Source organism: Acomys russatus, chromosome 1 (genome assembly GCF_903995435.1).
Source record: "Acomys russatus chromosome 1, mAcoRus1.1, whole genome shotgun sequence".
NCBI classification, from domain to species: Eukaryota; Metazoa; Chordata; class Mammalia; order Rodentia; family Muridae; genus Acomys; species Acomys russatus.
Window position 1 is genome coordinate 36,297,558 of NC_067137.1, and position 17,232 is coordinate 36,314,789.

The 17,232-nt window shown below is 47.6% G+C and overlaps 1 protein-coding gene across 4 annotated transcripts in view; it reads right to left on the bottom strand.

Annotated features, from left to right (window-relative positions):
- The window catches only part of Lpin1 (lipin 1), a 107,684-nt gene that overhangs the window by 29,048 nt on the left and 61,404 nt on the right, over positions 1 to 17,232 (bottom strand). For 2 of the 4 annotated variants that reach the window (XM_051143553.1, XM_051143577.1), the window contains 9 exons: positions 16,656 to 16,856; positions 15,879 to 15,974; positions 12,887 to 13,194; positions 10,068 to 10,193; positions 7,149 to 7,247; positions 4,269 to 4,398; positions 2,705 to 3,011; positions 1,876 to 1,969; positions 905 to 1,095 (listed from right to left, as the gene is read on the bottom strand). In XM_051143553.1, coding sequence (XP_050999510.1) covers positions 905 to 1,095; positions 1,876 to 1,969; positions 2,705 to 3,011; positions 4,269 to 4,398; positions 7,149 to 7,247; positions 10,068 to 10,193; positions 12,887 to 13,194; positions 15,879 to 15,974; positions 16,656 to 16,856 — 1,552 coding nt within the window. The remainder of the gene's footprint in view (positions 1 to 904; positions 1,096 to 1,875; positions 1,970 to 2,704; positions 3,012 to 4,268; positions 4,399 to 7,148; positions 7,248 to 10,067; positions 10,194 to 12,886; positions 13,195 to 15,878; positions 15,975 to 16,655; positions 16,857 to 17,232) is intronic. The other 2 variants (XM_051143562.1, XM_051143570.1) reach the window with 2 other exon arrangements.

Below are 17,232 nucleotides of genomic sequence, written 5' to 3' on the forward strand. Positions count from 1 at the left end.
TGAAACCTTCTAGGCCTACATTAGATTGTACAGAGGCTAGAAGCTTCCAGGACTAGGCCTAGGTTAGCAGATGGAGGCAGTAAGCCTCAGAGACGACCGACAATTACACTAGGTGAATAGTAGTTACTTTTATACCCAATATGTGCATAAGAAGTCTGCAAAGCCTAGGAGGGGCTCCATGGTGGTGACTGGGACAAGAGGAGGAAGCAGTGTGGGTGCTAAGACAATGACCATGCCCAGCTAGAAACACAGTCCACTAGGGACGGGTGGAAGGAGAAAGCAGGAGTGAAGGGGAAGAGGGACCACAGAAGAAATCAAGTCTGGTTCAGGAATTCAACAGCCAATCACTGCTGCTACACTAGGAGTCTCAGGCACGCCTCTCCATGGACCCGTCACAAGATATTCAGCCCTTGCTTTCCAGTATGGTGGATGATATGTGTAAGTCACCAAGGCCTACCAGCATGGCAGCCTCTGGAACCCAGTGGGAAAACATTTCCAGAATTCCCCAAACTGACTCAACCCCTCCCCCGAGACACTCCCAACGCTCTGTTCCAGGAAGACTGATGTGCCTCCCCCCACCCCACACCACCCCCCAGAGTCCCCAACAGGCTCTCCTTGAACATGCTTTAGGGCTGGCCCTGGGTACAGGGGACACCCAACTGTGCTCAACAATCACCTCTGAGGAAAAATGGCCCCAATAGCCTTCTTGCTGCCTGAAGGCCCTTGCACCCTGACAGACTCTGAGGACAGCTAACTGAAGGCAGACACATATGGGGTCTGAGAACAATGAACCCTCCACACCCTCACCCACCACAGCCACATGATAGAGAACTGACCCTAAAAGCCTCAGCTCCAGCGCCTTCTGACCAGCCACTAGAGGGTGCTCTCATGTACAGCCTAGTACCTTTAGTGATCTCTCTGTGGTCACTGAGGCCACCACAGAGGGAGATGGCGATGGACGGCAGGTCCCTCAGGCCATCCGAGGTGCTCTCCACACCACTGTCGATGCCCGAACTGCCCACTGACTGTGGGGACTGGTTAGCTGACCTGGCCCCGTTGTCACTGGCTTGCTTGGGAAGCCCAGCAGGGTCTCCACTGAAAGGGGGAAAAGAGAAGCTATTCTGAGCATATTCCACCCTCACTCCTACTGATATAGCCAAAGACCCTCTAGAAAGCTGCAGAACCTCAGAGGAACAATTACTGTCACCTCAGGGCAGCTTTGTCTAAGAACCACCTCAGGATGGCCTGTCACATTCTCCTGTGACATTCCAAACCCTTATGAAATGAACCCCAGAGAAAGTGTGTGTCTGAGAGGCCACTGCTACCAACTAGGGCACTGGTCCTCCAGCTATGGCTGTGTTGTTCTCCCAAAGACTGGGTGTGAATCTCTCCAGGAAGGACAACACAAAGGCCTCTCTCCTCCCTTCCTCCCTCCCTCCCTCCTCCTCTCTCTTTCTCTCTCTCTCTCCCCCTCCCTCCATCCCTGCCTCCCTCTCTCTCTCTCTCTCTCTCTCCCTCCCTCCCTGCCTTCCTCTCTCTATCTCCTCTCTCTCTTCTCTCTCTCTCTCCTCCCTCCTCCTCCTCCCTCTTTGCCGAGGTTATGCCCAGGTTAAACATGAGTCTTCAAGATCCCTTGCTTCCTCAGTGATCAGCGATCAACCAACATAAACTGGGCTCTTCTCAGACTACAGAAAATGGTATCATGGCCAACCAACCAGATGTGATGGCTTAACTCTTCAAACCCAGGCCTCAAGAAGCTGAGGCAGGAGGACCCCCACAAATTCAAGGATATCGTAGACCACATAGTTACGACGTTAAGACTCTATCTCAAAAAGCAAATAATAAAGTAGTTTGAGTAATGAAAAGAACTTTTACTTCTTGGGGAAATACAGTGCTGCCACTTCGGGGTCCATGTCTGTGAGGTCATCCAGGTAAACGCCATCAGCTCCAAGGTGTCGACTCCGTTTATCTGAAAGAGTGCATGGAACAAGTCAGAAACCAACTCAGAAGCCCCTATCTTCAAGAACAGCATCTGAGACCCAAGTGCAGATCTGCCACCCAGTACCGTGGCTGCCCTCATCCCCCAAGAGCCACACAGTGAGACACCAGCAAGCACATCACTGCAGAACTCCCTTCTGCATGTCCCAGATAGAGCGACATCATAGCATTCATCCACAGAGGGAATAACATGCTCTAAGCCCTCAACACTGAAGCTGTCACCATGATTACCGTAACTGTTAGTTGCAGTTGACAAAACCTTGCCTGAATACTTCTCTGCTGACACTCTAAGGTACAGAATCCCTACGGCTGCATGATGGGTCTCAGGGCACCGTGTCCATAGACTTCTCCGCTCCCTGCTGAGGATTGTGTAGCTGGCTCCTACCAACCCACCGTGCTGCACCAAACTACCTGGCCAATCAGGGTGTGGCTCAGCATTATCACTACACAGCACGGATGGTGAGCCCGTCAGGCTCCACTGTTGCTGACATGGATGGGGAACATAGACACAAGTCTGGCCCTACACTAGGACAAGGGACACTCAATCTCCTTGCCTGGTAAGAGAGCACAGATTGAAGATTAAACACGACAGATGTCATGGATCTGGGGCTCTTCTGACCTGCTTAAAACTTTGGATGGAGCTGGAGTGTGACTGGTGTGCAGCGTGCCTCGGTGCAAGCTGGGAGCCCTAGGCTCAGCTCCATACCTTTTTTCCTGGAAGGGGAATCTGTCTTGCTCGTTGTCTGTGTAGTGCTGGCAGCTGGGGGCTTGAGCTCTTCAGCCACTGGTAAAGGTGGGGCCGCCGCTCCTAAGGCCTCAAGATCCTCCTCATTGAGAAACTGCACTTCCATCTGAGCCTTACTCTCGTGGATGGGAGGCCCCCGGGCCACTGTTGGTGACTGGTCACTAAAAGTGTCTGATGACTCACTATGAATGGCCTGAAAGTGAATTTTATCAGAGATCTTCCGACCCACTAAGGGGCTGGACTCTTTCATCTTGTGTGGAGAAGATGACTATAAGAAAGGAGGGGAAAAAAAAGAGGGTGGGGGTTGAGGAACATTGAAGGACCAGGTAAAGAGAAAAACTGAGGAACCAAAGCACAAGAGGTCAATTAATGGTCTGTGGAACTCCCCATCTGCACCACCACCCACCCACTGCCCTTATAAAGGACCCCCCATTCACCACAGAAGAGCCAGAGCCGTCACACGCCATACTCCTACTTCTGAGGCCCAGTTCTTTCCTTTTCATTCCATCAACCTCTCCTGGTCTCTACTGCACCCCCCCCCACCCACCCACCCAATGGTTTTTTTGGTAAAGAACATGAGTCTAAGCAGATTGTGACCTTCCCAGATAGCTCAGCCTTTCTTCCAGAGGGCTCAGATTCAATGCATTCATTTCTATGACACCTTTCCGGGCACCACTGACCTAGGGTCTATACATAGGCTGTGTTATTCTCTTTACTGCTTTTGCATTAATTGTGATATACAGTGTAGGTTCATATGTTCAAAATACACATATTCACTGAGTCAGCACCCAGGTAGTACATCCCTTTGCAATGCTAGGATGCTAATTCCACCAATTGGAGCTTACTTTAGGCAGAGCTCAGGGAGTCTTGTGGAGGAGTTGGGAGAAAGACTAGAAGGACCCGGAGGGGACAAGAATACCACAAGAAGACCAACAGAGTCAACTGTCCTAGGCCCATGGGGGCTCACAGAGACAGAAGCATTAGCCAAAAAGCCGACACGGTCTGGACCTAGGCTCCCTACACAGATAACCGATGGGCAACTCAGTCTTTTTTTTTTTTTTTTTTTTTTTAAAGGTGGCTGGAGAGACAGCCGTGAGTACTGGGAACCAAACTCTTATATTTTGGGTTGACAGCCTAGCCTTTAACAGCTGAGCCATCGCTCAAGCCAGGCAGCTCAGTCTTCATATGGGTCCCCTAGTAAGTTGAGTGGGTGCTGTCACTGACATGGACTCTGTTGTCTGTTTTCCATCACTTCACCCTAACCGGGCTGCCTTGCCTGGCCTCAGTGGGTAAAGAGGAGCACAGTCCTGATGCGACTTGATATGCTGAGGTGGGTTGGTGAGGGAAGGCTCCCCTTTTCTGAGGAGAAGGGGAGGGGGAACAAGGGGAAGAGGGTGGGAGGGAGGGACCAGGGGGAGAGGACGGAGGGGACTATGATTGGGATGTAAAGTGAATATATAAATTTTAAATGTTTAAAAGAAAAGAAACCCTCAATGTACCACAGGACTGAGATTAAAAGGATTACCTTTGCAGCCTGTGGCAATTCACCCCATAGCCAGAGCATTTCCAGGTTATTCTTTGGTGTCAATCTGTCCGCAGACTTACTGACCAGCTCAGAATCACTTTTTGGTGTTGAAGGCCGAGAGCCTGAGGGACTTAAGAAAACACAAACCCATGATTTGAATGAGAAAAGAAAAATCTTTGGTTTTGTCCCAGAGTCAACAGTTCTAATAACCCAGAATATATATCTCTGGGGCTGTTCCCTCTGACAATCCTTCCTTTGGCCACCAGAGGTCAGTATACACCACATCCAACAAGGTGACCAGCCTTGTAGCCAAATTGGAGGATTAAAAACAAAACAAAACAAAACAGAAACTGCCCAACAGGTGCCCCACGCCTGTTAGCCCAGCACTCAGGGAGGCAGAGGCAAGTGGATCTCTCTTTGAGGCCAGCCTGGTCTACAGAGCGCGTCCAGTACAGGCAAGGCTACACAGAGAACCCTGTCTCAAAAAACAAAAACAAAAAAACAAAAAAAGGAAGTAGCTATAAACTGAGAGGAGCAAGGAATATAATCAGAACTTGAAATTCTAAAAATAAAAACTAATAAAAGAAGAGGAGGAGGAGGAAGGGAGACAAAACAGGGGTGCAAAGAGAGATGAAAAGGGAGGAGGGCTCTTGGGTACAAACTGCTGTCCTATGTCACACCCAGGCTTCTCCCCTGCGCTCTCATTTTCCGATCAAGCACCTCCGCTTTCAGGCCAGTACAAAAGGGTCCTGACCAGCTGATGCTCTGTCCCAGGTTTAAACACTGACTTTGAGAACAGGGAAAACATCTTGCGTGCCAACTTCATTACGCTGGGTCACGAGGCAGCTGTCTCCAGGAACATACTGAAAGGCTTTCTGTGTCACCCCACTGCACTGCTCACTCTCCAGCTGGTTAAGTCACAGTGTGCATTTTCACTTCCAACACTTGAACCAAGCCCTGTGTCTGCTCAGCCAAATTAACGGGCCAGAAGAATCAACTTAGGTCTGAGATTCTGACTGACACCAAGCCACGAGGCAGCAAGAAATGGAACTCAAGTTTCTCTTCTCTTTATTCTCACGCACCACTTCCTCAAGAGGAACGCAGCCCTTTTACACAAATCAGGAAACCGGCGTCTCCACAGACCCTATCTCTTCCCCTGGCTGCATGGAGTCTCGCTTATCTAAGTCAAGTCTCATCTCCAACTCAAGATGGTGCTTCCTGTTGGTACAAGGAGAGTGCCCTCATAGTGCATTTCACACCGCTGCCACATGTAACATGTCTCTTTGACAGGTTTTCTACATAGCTAGCCTGGACCCTGGGGCTTCCATGAAGCCAGACTACAGGCTACTTGGCCTTTGTTTCACAGTGAGGTATAAAGGGCACCCCCTTTCCCTTGGAACCTGCTGACCACTGATCTCTACAATGAAAGCATACAGCCATAGAACATGCCCTCATGTTCTGGCTCAGTCTGTGAGGAGGAGGCTCCTCGAAAATCATACCATGAGCGCTTCTACACTGAAACCCTATACATCACACCTACAGCATACACACACACACACACACACACACACACACACACACACACACACACCATGAGAGCTTCTACAACAGAGGACCTACACCACACAGGGGAGCTTGAGAAATGGCTAGAGGTGGAACAGTTAAGAGAGTAGACTGCTCTTGCACTCATATCAGGCAGCGCACAACTACCTGTAACGCCAACTCGAGGGGACCCAGCACCCACTTCTGGGCTGCACTTACACATGCACAAAACCATACAGACAGGCTCACACACAGGGGAAAGGGAGGCAGGTATGGCAGTGCACATCTTTAACCCTAGCATTCAAGAGGCAGAGACAGGCAGATGTCTCTGTATTCACAAGTTCTAGGCCAGCCAGGGCTACATTAGTGAGATCCTGTTTTCAAAAGAACAAACAAAATCCACAGGGCTTGGGGTGGGGTAGAGTGGGAGGGTCAGTCAATATAATTAAATGTGAAGTCAAATTTTAAATTTTAAGTCAAATAAAATTTCCCAGATAGAAATTAATCAGTGCTTCCTTTGATAATAATGTTTCAAAAGCAGAAGGGGAATGGCCAGAAAATAAACAATACTGAGGGACGAGAGAAGAAATCTCAAAGCACCTGGCCCTAATAAAAACACAAGTCATGCTCTAAGACAGATCCTATGCTATTCTTCTAAATTCTGTTCTAGAAATTCTGTGGAGTATCTGAATCCATTATACAGACAGCCTAGTGGGTTGTTTAAATATTTATAGTTAGTGGCTTGACTTATATACTAAAGTGGCATTCTAAAAATAGCTCATAGACTTGTCTGTCAACGTGATCCACCACAGAAAAGACCATCTCTCAGTCTCAGGTTCCTTGTCCTGATTGTCAAGGCCACCCACAGGGTCAGGCAGCAAGCCAAGCCAGACCATCTGAGGAATGCTCTAATCAGGGCTCAGTGGTTAAGAGCACATGCTGCTCTTCCAGAGGACCCAGGTTAAACTCCCAGTACCCACATGGTCACTCACAATCCTTTGTAACTCTAGTTTCCAGGGGAATCCATCTCCCTCTTCCGGACTCTTTGAGCATTGTATGCATGTGGTACCCAGACATACAAGCAGGCACACATCCATACACACGAAAGTAAACACATCTTTTAAAAAAAAAAAAACATGTCTAATCACCTACTTATGACTTAAAAATGAAAGGAGGTATATATGTTTTCATAAGTTAGTTGGTTAGTGAGTAAAACAGATCGTAAGTGTTAAGTCAAAATGTCTACTTCATATCATCTGTCAGTAAGTTTCTTCACAAGTCACTGGGTTAAGGTAAGACGCAGAGGTTAGGTCGCGGCTTCTGTAACAACTGGTCTACCTTTCCGAAGCATGGAAGTGGGAAGACTGTAGAGGACAAGAGCTAGAAAGAACTCCCACGGCCACATGAGGGGGAGTCCTCTGGCAATCTACCAGGCTGCTGGAGGCACCCGAAGATACACAACGGAAAGAAAGGGAGGAAAAAAAAATCACAGGTCAGTTCAATAAAATCTCCTATCTCCGCTTTGGCTGCTCTCAACACTAACAACTGTAAGAAATAAAAACATTTAGCCGTTAAACAGCAAAAGGAGTGTCTAGGTTGAAATCAGTATGAAATCAACATGAACTTTCTTTTGAGGCAGGGTCTCCTGTTACCTAGGCTCGCCTCAACTGGCTATATAGCTTGAACTTTCACCCCTTTCCCCTGTGCTGGGGATATAGGCATAAACCACTATGCTCCACATAGGCTAGGAAAGCACTCACTAACTTGCACCACCTCCCCAGCCCATCAGCGTGAACTTTCTGGGATGCAAAGTCACGAAGCTGCCAAAAGACCTATTTGTTGTCCCCATTTCATCCTTGTCCCCTTAGCCAAGACAAGATCGCTCATGTCTGGTTGAAGCTCAGCACTACATGTTCTAAAGACTTGAACATGAGTTCTATCTATTGTTTCCTTAATAAAACGCATCATTCTGCGTGTGGACATAAAAGCGTCCACTTATCCTGATGTGTAATCCATTTGACAACAGTCACTTAATCTGATGCCATCAGTATCCTGGACTCATGAAGCAAACAAGAAAGACAGAGAGACTCTCCAGGGTGTTTTAAACATTTCTTTAGCATTCTTCAGGTTAATGAACAGGTTTTTCAATTGATTAGCAGGTTCTAAATATCCTGCACTGTTTTCTTCCCAAATCATTAAGTTTTCTCTTCATGGGGATTATCCCCCCTAACCAGTAAATTTCCTACTGAAGATAAGAACACACGAGGTTCCAGCATCCTAGAGATGCCATCCTGGCAGCTGGTTGAAACTGGCATGCACTGGATATGAAGATTGATTCACTAATGTTAAAGATTTATTATAAAGACAAGATTTGAAATATCACATTAATGTTTTTAAGTGGGCTACTCTGTGAAATGTCAGCTGAATAAAATCTACTTTTGAAATTAATTTCCTGTTTTCATAAAATGTATAAACATAAAAAGTCATGTTTTATACAGGTTTATTTTTATTCATCTATATGTGTGCCTCTGTGTATGTATGTGTGCCATGTAGGTATAGGTGTCCACAGAGACCAGAGGAGAGCATGGGATTCCTGAAACAGGAGTTACAGACAATTGGGAGGCACCCAGTGTGTGTTCTGGGAGAGTAAGAAGTGCTGCTCTTTACCACTGAGCAATCTCTCCAGCCCTAATTTCTTCACCTATTTTTTTTTTTTTTTTAAGAAATCTTTTAAGCATGTGTGGTGGTTAAGTGTAAATTGTCAGCTTGACAGAATCTATAATGACCTGGAGATGGGCTACTGTGGAGGATTACTTCGATTTGGCTAACTGGGCTGGAAGACCCAGCCACTGTGGGTAGCACCAATCCCTATGGTATCATGGACTCCATGAATGGAGAAAGGGGGCTGGGTGACAGCATGCATTTCTCTCTCTCTCTCTCTCTCTCTCTCTCTCTCTCTCTCTCTCTCTCTCTCTCTCTGTTGGTGGACACCATGTGACCCACTGCTCCAAGCTCCACCCTGACTTCCCTGCCATGGTGAACTGTGAGCCAAAATAAACTGGTTCTCCCTTAAGTTGCTTTTGTCGACAACTCATTACTTTATGACAGCAATAGGAGAAGAAATTAAAACAACATGTCTAACAGAAAACATTTAAACTACACACATGGAGCTAAGCATTAGGTGCTTAATGGAAGGGCTGATCTCTAAACAGGTAACACCCACCCAATCCCATCCCCTGGCAAATAACATTACTGCTGCAGCCTGATTCTCAATATGACCCTAAGCCAACTGTAACCAAGAGGGCTGCTTTGACAAGGCAGTGTCAGGTGGAACAGGTCAAGGGTGCCACAACCATCATGTTTCTCGACTTCTTTTTCACTGTCTCCACACCCCCAAGCATCTTGAGCAAGTTAACAACCTGTCCTCCACCCGACATGGCATTTAAAGCTGTGGTCCCTTAGAGGCCACAAATTGTTATCATGCCCAGGATTTGTCTGCCACCCAAGAACCAGCGAGTTTTCAACCTAGCAGGGCTGAGCCAGTCCCATGGAGAACACAGGATTTGGATCTCTGCCCTTCTAGGTTCTTGGCAGACCCATTCCAGAGCCTCCCTGTTCTCATAGGCTTCATGCATCTGAAAGGTTCTAGAGTTGTCAGGAAGATCACTTGTGCTCTATGTAGCTGCAGCTCGGTTCTTGGGCACACATGGGCACTCTAGCACAAAAGGAAAGGACATTTCAGGGAAGTGTGTGGTCTTGAATCCAGCAGAGTGGATTAATGATGGGGCAGCATCCCTCTGACAGTGCTTAGTGACATCAGAGGCCCTCCATAGCAATGTCCCCGCATCTGAGCTTCATTTCAAGGCTAAGAGCCAAAGCCACGTTGACCCTGTTGTCCTCTCCGGCTTGTCAAGGGGCACTGGGTAACTCAGCAGGTCTCTTTTCCTCCTGCTGTGCCTTCCCCCACAGAACCCTGTAATGTGTCTGAGATGGAGTCTCAGTTCAATGCAAGTCTGAGCTTTGTTCACCTCCCACATTCAATCCTAACCTACACACACACACAGACACACACACACACACAGACACACACACACACACACACACACATACACACACACACACACACTGAAGCTTTTCTGATCCTAATTATTTTCAGTTTTAATTTCTGTTTCACTATTTTCTTAGACATGCTTCCTATAGCTGACTTCTAATCCTCTAGACTAGAAAAGGCAACCTCTGACATACATAGCAACTTACCTGGGGCTGGGGGACCACTCTCTGTCTGAATTGGGGTATGATGCTGACTGGGGATACGCCGAAATTGAGGGGAGGTTTTCCTTAGGATTATCATCTTGAAATGGTGGTACATCGTTAGGAAGAGTTCTGAAGAGATTTCAAAAAAAAAAAGGCAAAAAATTACCAAGGGCAGGTTCATAATAGAGCCAGGTTTCTCCCTGACCACATCTAAGGGCTTCATTAGTGAGCATGACCTCCGTCACACACTCAGGCACATTCTAGAACGTAGAGACAGAAATGGGAAAGGCAAAAACGTCAGCCCATATAAACTGTTTGAGCATCTGCCTTGGGTGGATTGTAAACTCAAAATGATTTTACCAGAGCATGAGCACATGACTACACCAATGAAGTACCACTGTAGCATCTTTAAGCATGTGCATGTGCCTCTGTAGCATCCTCAACGATGTGTGTGTGTGTACCACTGCAGCATCCTCAACGATGTGTGTGTGTGTACCACTGCAGCATCCTCATGCATGTGCATGTGCCTCTGTAGCATCCTTAAAGCATGTGTATGTACCATTCTAACATCCTCAAGCATGTGCATGTACCACTTTAGCATCAAGTGTGTGTACTACCATAGCTTCCTCAAGCGTGTGTGTACCTCTGGTAATATCCTCTGGTGTGTGTGTGTGTGTGTGTGTGTGTGTGTGTGTGTGTGTGTGTGTGACCACAGCAACCTCAGGAGTGTGTGTGTTCAGTGTAGTATCCTCAGGAGTGTGTGTGTACCACTGTAGCATCTTCACCTATGTGTGTGTCACTGTAAATCCTTGTGCATGTGTGTGTGTGTGTGCGCGCACGAGTGTGTGTGCACATGTGCGTGTGCGTGTGTCTTTGGGGGGTGGGGCGTGCGGGAGCACAACTGGGGATGGAATCCAGAACTCACACATGATAGGCAGAAGTACTCTACCTCTGAGCAATAGCTCTTATATTTTGAGATAGGGTCTCACTAAATCACCCAAGTTTGTGATCCTCCTGCCTCAGTCTCCCCAGTTCTGGGCTTGCTGGTGTATGCTACCACACCTGGCTTGTACCACAGCATCTTGTCACCTTTCACATTTCCCCTCACCAGATCCTGAGAGGCAGGTGAACTGGAACTATATCCAGGTGTTCCAGAATAAGCCCCCACAGAGCATGCCTCATGTCTAACCAGAGAAATAAATGGCATTGATCACATGTATCTTTGAATTAAACATGACTGTAAAACTTCTTGGCTCATGAGCCTACACCTGCAGAGGCCATTTGTCTATACTTCTGATGCTGCAGGAAGCACCTGTGGCCAGGTGTTAGACTTGAAAGTCACAAAGAAAAGGCCATTATAACCAGCCCAAGCCAAACAGCCTCTGTATCCACAGCAGATTAGAGGCTACAGTTAGGGGAGGCAATGATGCCAACCAACATCTAAAATAGGCCAATATAGATATTTGAGGACCTAGGGATGCAGCTCTATGGGTCCTTCGCCTAGGATACATGGAACTGAGCTCCATCCTAGCCCCACAAAAAGGGGTGTGGTGGCTTACATCCCAGCACTTGGGAGGTAGAGGCAGGAGGATCAGAAGTTCAAGGTTATCTAGTTTGCTCTGAACAATGAAGGCGAGAAATACTCCATTCCTGATGTTCCTTATATCTGCTTTATGTTAACAAGACATAAAAATTATCAAAAGCCACGTGCAATTATAAACATCAGAAACAGAAACTATTCTTTAAGAATTTAGTTTTCAAAACTGGCTTTTTTAGCCGGGAGTGGTAGCACACACCTTTAGTCCCATCACTTGGGAGGCAGAGGCAGGCGGATCTCTGTGAGTTCGTCCGATCTACAAAGAGAGTCCAGGACAGGCAAGGCTACACAGCGAAACCCCGTCTCAAAAACAAAAATAAAAAATAAAAATAAACAATAACAACAAAACTGGCTTTTCCACCAAGATACATACATCCACACTGAGCTTGGCAACAGTCTTAGAAGCAAAGATATATAAAAGGAGAGAAGCTCACAAATTGGGGGCATAATTCAAATTAAGATGGAACGGTTTGCTAAGTATAGAGTTAGTGTGGGCTCCAGTGGTCTTTAGCACCGAGTGGACCACACACCCTCCTGACCTGCAGATACCTGTAGATCTGCCTCAAGGTCACAGGCAGAGTTAGGGCTCAGAGAACAATAAGTGGGTTTGGAACAGCCAGTGAGGAGTAAAGGGTAGGACCCAGGACACAGCGATGGCTGAACATGCACAATGCCGCAGATGTGATCCCCAGCACCAGTAAATAAATAAGTCCTGAGGAAACAGTTTTGTTCATGAAATGCTCATTTGCTGGCTCTTGTTTCTTCACTCTATTTCAGAAAGCTGATGTTATCCGCCCAGAAGCACGGAATGACCAACTGTGTCCCAGGTTAAGAAACTAGAGCGAGGATTTATTCCTCTCTAAGTTGGGCCCACTACTTGATCACGAAAATTCAGTCTAAGATACCCAACAGAAGAATGAAAAGAAAAAGCATTTAAAAAGTAGCTTGTTTATGACTAGAGATAGAGTCCAGTTGGTAGAGTGCTTGCCTAGCATGCATGAAACCCAGGTTCAAATCCAGCCCATGCCTAGCATGGGTTTTAAATCCAGCCCATTTAACAGAGCATGATGGTGCATGCCTGTAATGCTAGCATTTGCGAGCAAGAGGCATGATGATCAGGATTCCAAGGTGATCTTCAACTGCAAATTCAGTTCAACTTGTCAAAAAAGGAAAGAAACTAATTGATGCCCCTGCAACACAGACCCTGTCTCCTCACTTCCCTCACCTGCTCCCATCCATCGGTACTGTTTCCTCATCAGAGCTCATCTCTATGGGAAACATGTCCTCATCCTCAGACGTGTTGATATTGTCATCTCTTTTCAGATTGTCCAACTGAGACTTCCTCCTCCTTTTCCTTCTCTTCTTCCCCAGGGAACCAGCAGATGGAGTGTCGCTGGGAGGCAGGGTCTGGGCAGTCATGGTGGGATCCAGGCCCCTGAGTCTATCCACAGAGTTTCTTTTCAGCTGGCTTTCCATTCTAGAAGCTCCTTCTGACAGGATGGGGGACGTGGCCAGGTACACAGGGATGACTTCCTAAACAGGACAGGTGCCCAAGAGTCTCATTAATACAGTAAAGGAGAAGAGCCATGACAAAAGACTTACTTGGGAAAGAGTCACAGCAGGACAACCCAACATTTCAGAGTCATCAACTCCTCAGACACTGTTTTGTACTGAACACAGCATTTATATAATCATAACAGAGTCAGGCCATTCATTACCTGTGATTTCAAACCATCAAAACTCACCTGAAATATCCAGGGAAGAGAGAAATGAGGGCAGAGTCATGACACATGACACTGCTGCTGGGACCCGGACACAGTTTTACATTTTATCGTGTCAGAGTAAATGTGAGTAGGTTTCAACAGGTGAGAGAGAGACGAGAGAGAGAGAGAGAGAGAGAGAGAGAGAGAGAGTGTGTGTGTGTGTGTGTGTGTGTGTGTGTGTGTGTGTTCATATCACAGTCCTGGGACTGTCTTTAAAAATAAAGACCCAGTCTTTATTTTTAAAAAGAGAAAAAAAAATCCAGATGACAACTCAGTTGACGGGCCTGTCATTCTGGAGCAAATCTATCTGTGTAGCCAGTGAGGTAGGAGACAGGGAGTCCTCAGGAAGAAATGTTGAGGAGCAGAGCTGGTATAAGTATACAGGCCAATTGATGATGCAAAATGCAGGTCTCAGCTTCCCACAAGCTCCCAGGCACCCACCGATGCTGAGCTGGCCAGCTGGTATAGAGCCTCTATGGCATATGAGTCCCCATGGATTCCTCATCTCCCAGCGCCAGGAGCAATGGGAGGTTACAATAATCTCAACTAGTAAACTCAGGGCTTCGCATTTAGACAGGAGTCGCCTGGAGGCTGTGGGGCCTACCTGAGACAGCAGGGCAGGAGCGGCCCTTGGCTTCCAGCCTGGAAGCTGTTCCTCCGGTAGGTAACAGGGAGGCACCTGCCTGGGGCAGTTAAAAATTGCAGACACTGGTTTTAGTGTTTGAGGCTCCAGCAGAGCCTCCTTCCCAAGAAGGAACCAGCTTAAGTGGGTTTAGCAAGGAACCCATTCACAAGATTGCTTCACGGGAGCCCCGGACAGGCTGCTGGTTATCTCACTCTACCGGTCTCCACCCCACTGCATTCAGACAGACTCCCTCTCACTGAACCTGAAGCTGGCAGCCTTAGCTAGGCTGCATGGCCAGGCAGCAGGTTCTCCGGATCTGTCTGTCTCTGCCCCACAAGGCTAAAGTTGCAGGCGTGTACTGAGCTTTTCTTAAGCTGAGTACTAGAGATTCAAACTCAGGTCCTCAAACTTGCAGAGCAAGCACTCTTCAACCACTGAGTCATCTCCCCAGATCCAGAACCTCAAAGGGTTAAACGTCACACAACCTAGTAATTTCACTCCTAGGCATAGCTGGGGAGGGGACAGGGGACCAAAGTGCATGTTCTCACAGAAACTGGAATATGAATGTTCACAACGTCATTACTCACACCAGCCAAAAGGTGGCAACAACCCAAGAGTCCCTCGAGAGGTGACTTAGGTAAACCAAAATGTAATCAAACCATTCAGCCACTGAAAATACTAACAGTTTGGGCCCAAAAGTTGGCTGAGTGGGCAAAGCACCTGCTGCTGAGCCTGACAATTGGGAGTTCCATCTCTGGGGTCCACACCGAGGAAGGAGAAAACCAGCTCTCGGAAGGTGCCCTCTGACATCCACACATGCTGTGGACTGTGCACACACAAAACTAAACGAATAATAAAACTGAAATTCAGGCATGTGTGACTACACAGCTCAAGCTTGAAACACTGCGCCAAGTCAAAGGCACCAGGCACAAGCATGGCATCCAACGGTATTTCGTTTGCATGAAAATTCAAAATAAGGAAATTTGTACACAAGATAACTTAGCAGTTGCTTTGGGTTCGGGTGCTGGGAGAGACTGGCTGAATCCAAATAAGAGGGTATGTTCAAGATGTGACATTTCTTTTTCAGGTGATTAAAGCATTCTGAAATCCACCAGAATGGTGGCTGCGTGAATCTATGAACAGACTAAAAACCACTGACCTGTGATAGGTGAGATGTGTGGGATAACACGGTCAAGAGATCATGGGTAAGAGGATTAAGTTCAAATCCTCAGCACCCACCTAAGAGGTGGGCACAATGGCGCACTTGCCTGTAACTCCAGCATTGGAGATCCGCCACAGGAAGATCATCAGGGATCAGTGCCCAGTCAGACTCACCAAAGCAACAAGCTTCAAGTCCCATGAGAGACCCTGTCTCAAAACTACAGCAGAGAGTGACAGAGAAAGACACCCAACGCCCTCCTCTGGCCTCAACATGTCCGAGCATGGGCACATACATACACATGAACGTACATCATACGCACATACTCCGCATACACACAACAACAGGAATAGAAAACAAAAAGGATTTAGTCACTTACTAAATGAAAATGAGGGGACTCAGTCCTTTCAGACTTGTCACACTGGCACATAGTTTGGCCAGTGTACAATGTCAGTCCCTCTGTCTCCTAGAAATGGCAAGCTAGTTGAAGCAGGCCAGGACTGGGTCTCTGTGGCCTCGGCATGCCTGACTGAGTTCCTCTGACAGGGAAGCAAGTCTTCCCTCTGACCCCAGCATCTACCCAACAAAGCACCCAGAATTCCTTCTCCTCAGACCTGCCTGATGTTGTTTCCACACGCTGGAGCGACCCTGGACACCTAGCCCTCCTCACCTGATCGTTGTCAGTCTCTTGAACGAAAAAGGCTTCTCCATTGTCTCCCAACTTCATGTGCAAATCCACAGACTCCCCATTGATTTCTATGTCCACCTGAAGGCAGAAGTCGGTTAAGAACACAGTGAGCTCCCCTCAAAGTACCCCAAGTCTCAGATGGTGCCCCTAATTCAAGCACACCTGCCTTGTGTGCTGGGGAGGCGGGGAGGGAACTTGGGTTTCCAAACATGGCTACACTGGCCCTTTTAATACTTCCAATGCTGATCCAGAACCTTCCCACTCTCCCCCTGTATGCTCACTTCCCCTCTCTCAGAGGATGAGGAAGCCTGTGATTGCCACCCAACCAGTAGAATAGAGAAGTAACTCCCATAGGGCTTCTGAAATCAGGCCATAAAACCATCATGCCCACCTATTCCCTCATAAGCAGCCACCATGTGGAAAGGGAACCAGAGCGCCTGGAAGGGCTCTGCCTGGTAGCCCCAACTGAGAGCATATAACCAGTGCTCAGGCACAGGAGGGTGTGGGTGGTCAGGTGACCTTCAAGCCTTGAGTTTTCCTGAGACAAGGCCTAACAAGCCACCAGGCCCCGCCCCATGCGTCTCCTGACCTCAGACCTGATAAGCAGCGAGGGTGTGCCTCACGTCACAGAGTAACGGACACTGCTGTGGTAACCGGAACAATGTGATCATTAGCGAGCATTAAATTATGCAACTCTACATCTTGGTGATTCTGAGAGCTCAGGACAGGAAACAGCACCCGTGGGGGGGCAGGCCTCACCACTTTCTCCCGGGAGCGCAGGACACCCATCTTCCCGAAGCGGACGTGGAAAGGGGAGCACTGCAGGCTGCCATTGGGCTGGCGGACAACGATGATGTCGATACATCCCGACAGCGTGGCAGGGTTCAGGCCCTTGTAGAGCTCCTTCACTGTCACAAACACCTGGCCGGCCAACTGCCCCACGTAATTCATTGTCTGAACCTGATAGACAGACAAATCACACAAGTTCATGAGCGCAACTAACACTGGACGACCACCCAGAGCCTCTAACTGAACACTCCTCCATTTCTTCTTTTCTTTTTCTTTTTTTTTAGATTTATTTATTTATTTATTTATTTATTTATTATGTATGTATACAGTGCTCTGCCTGTACACCTGCAGGCCAGAAGAGGGCATCAGATCACAGTATAGATGGCTGTGAACCACCATGTGGTTGCTGGGAATTGAACTCAGCAACTCCAGAGGAGCAGTCAGCGTGCTTAACCTCTGAGCCATCTCTCCAGCCCAACACTCCTCCATTTCAACGATGTAATGTACACATCCTTTCACACCTTCCCCACATCACTCTGTTTCTGGA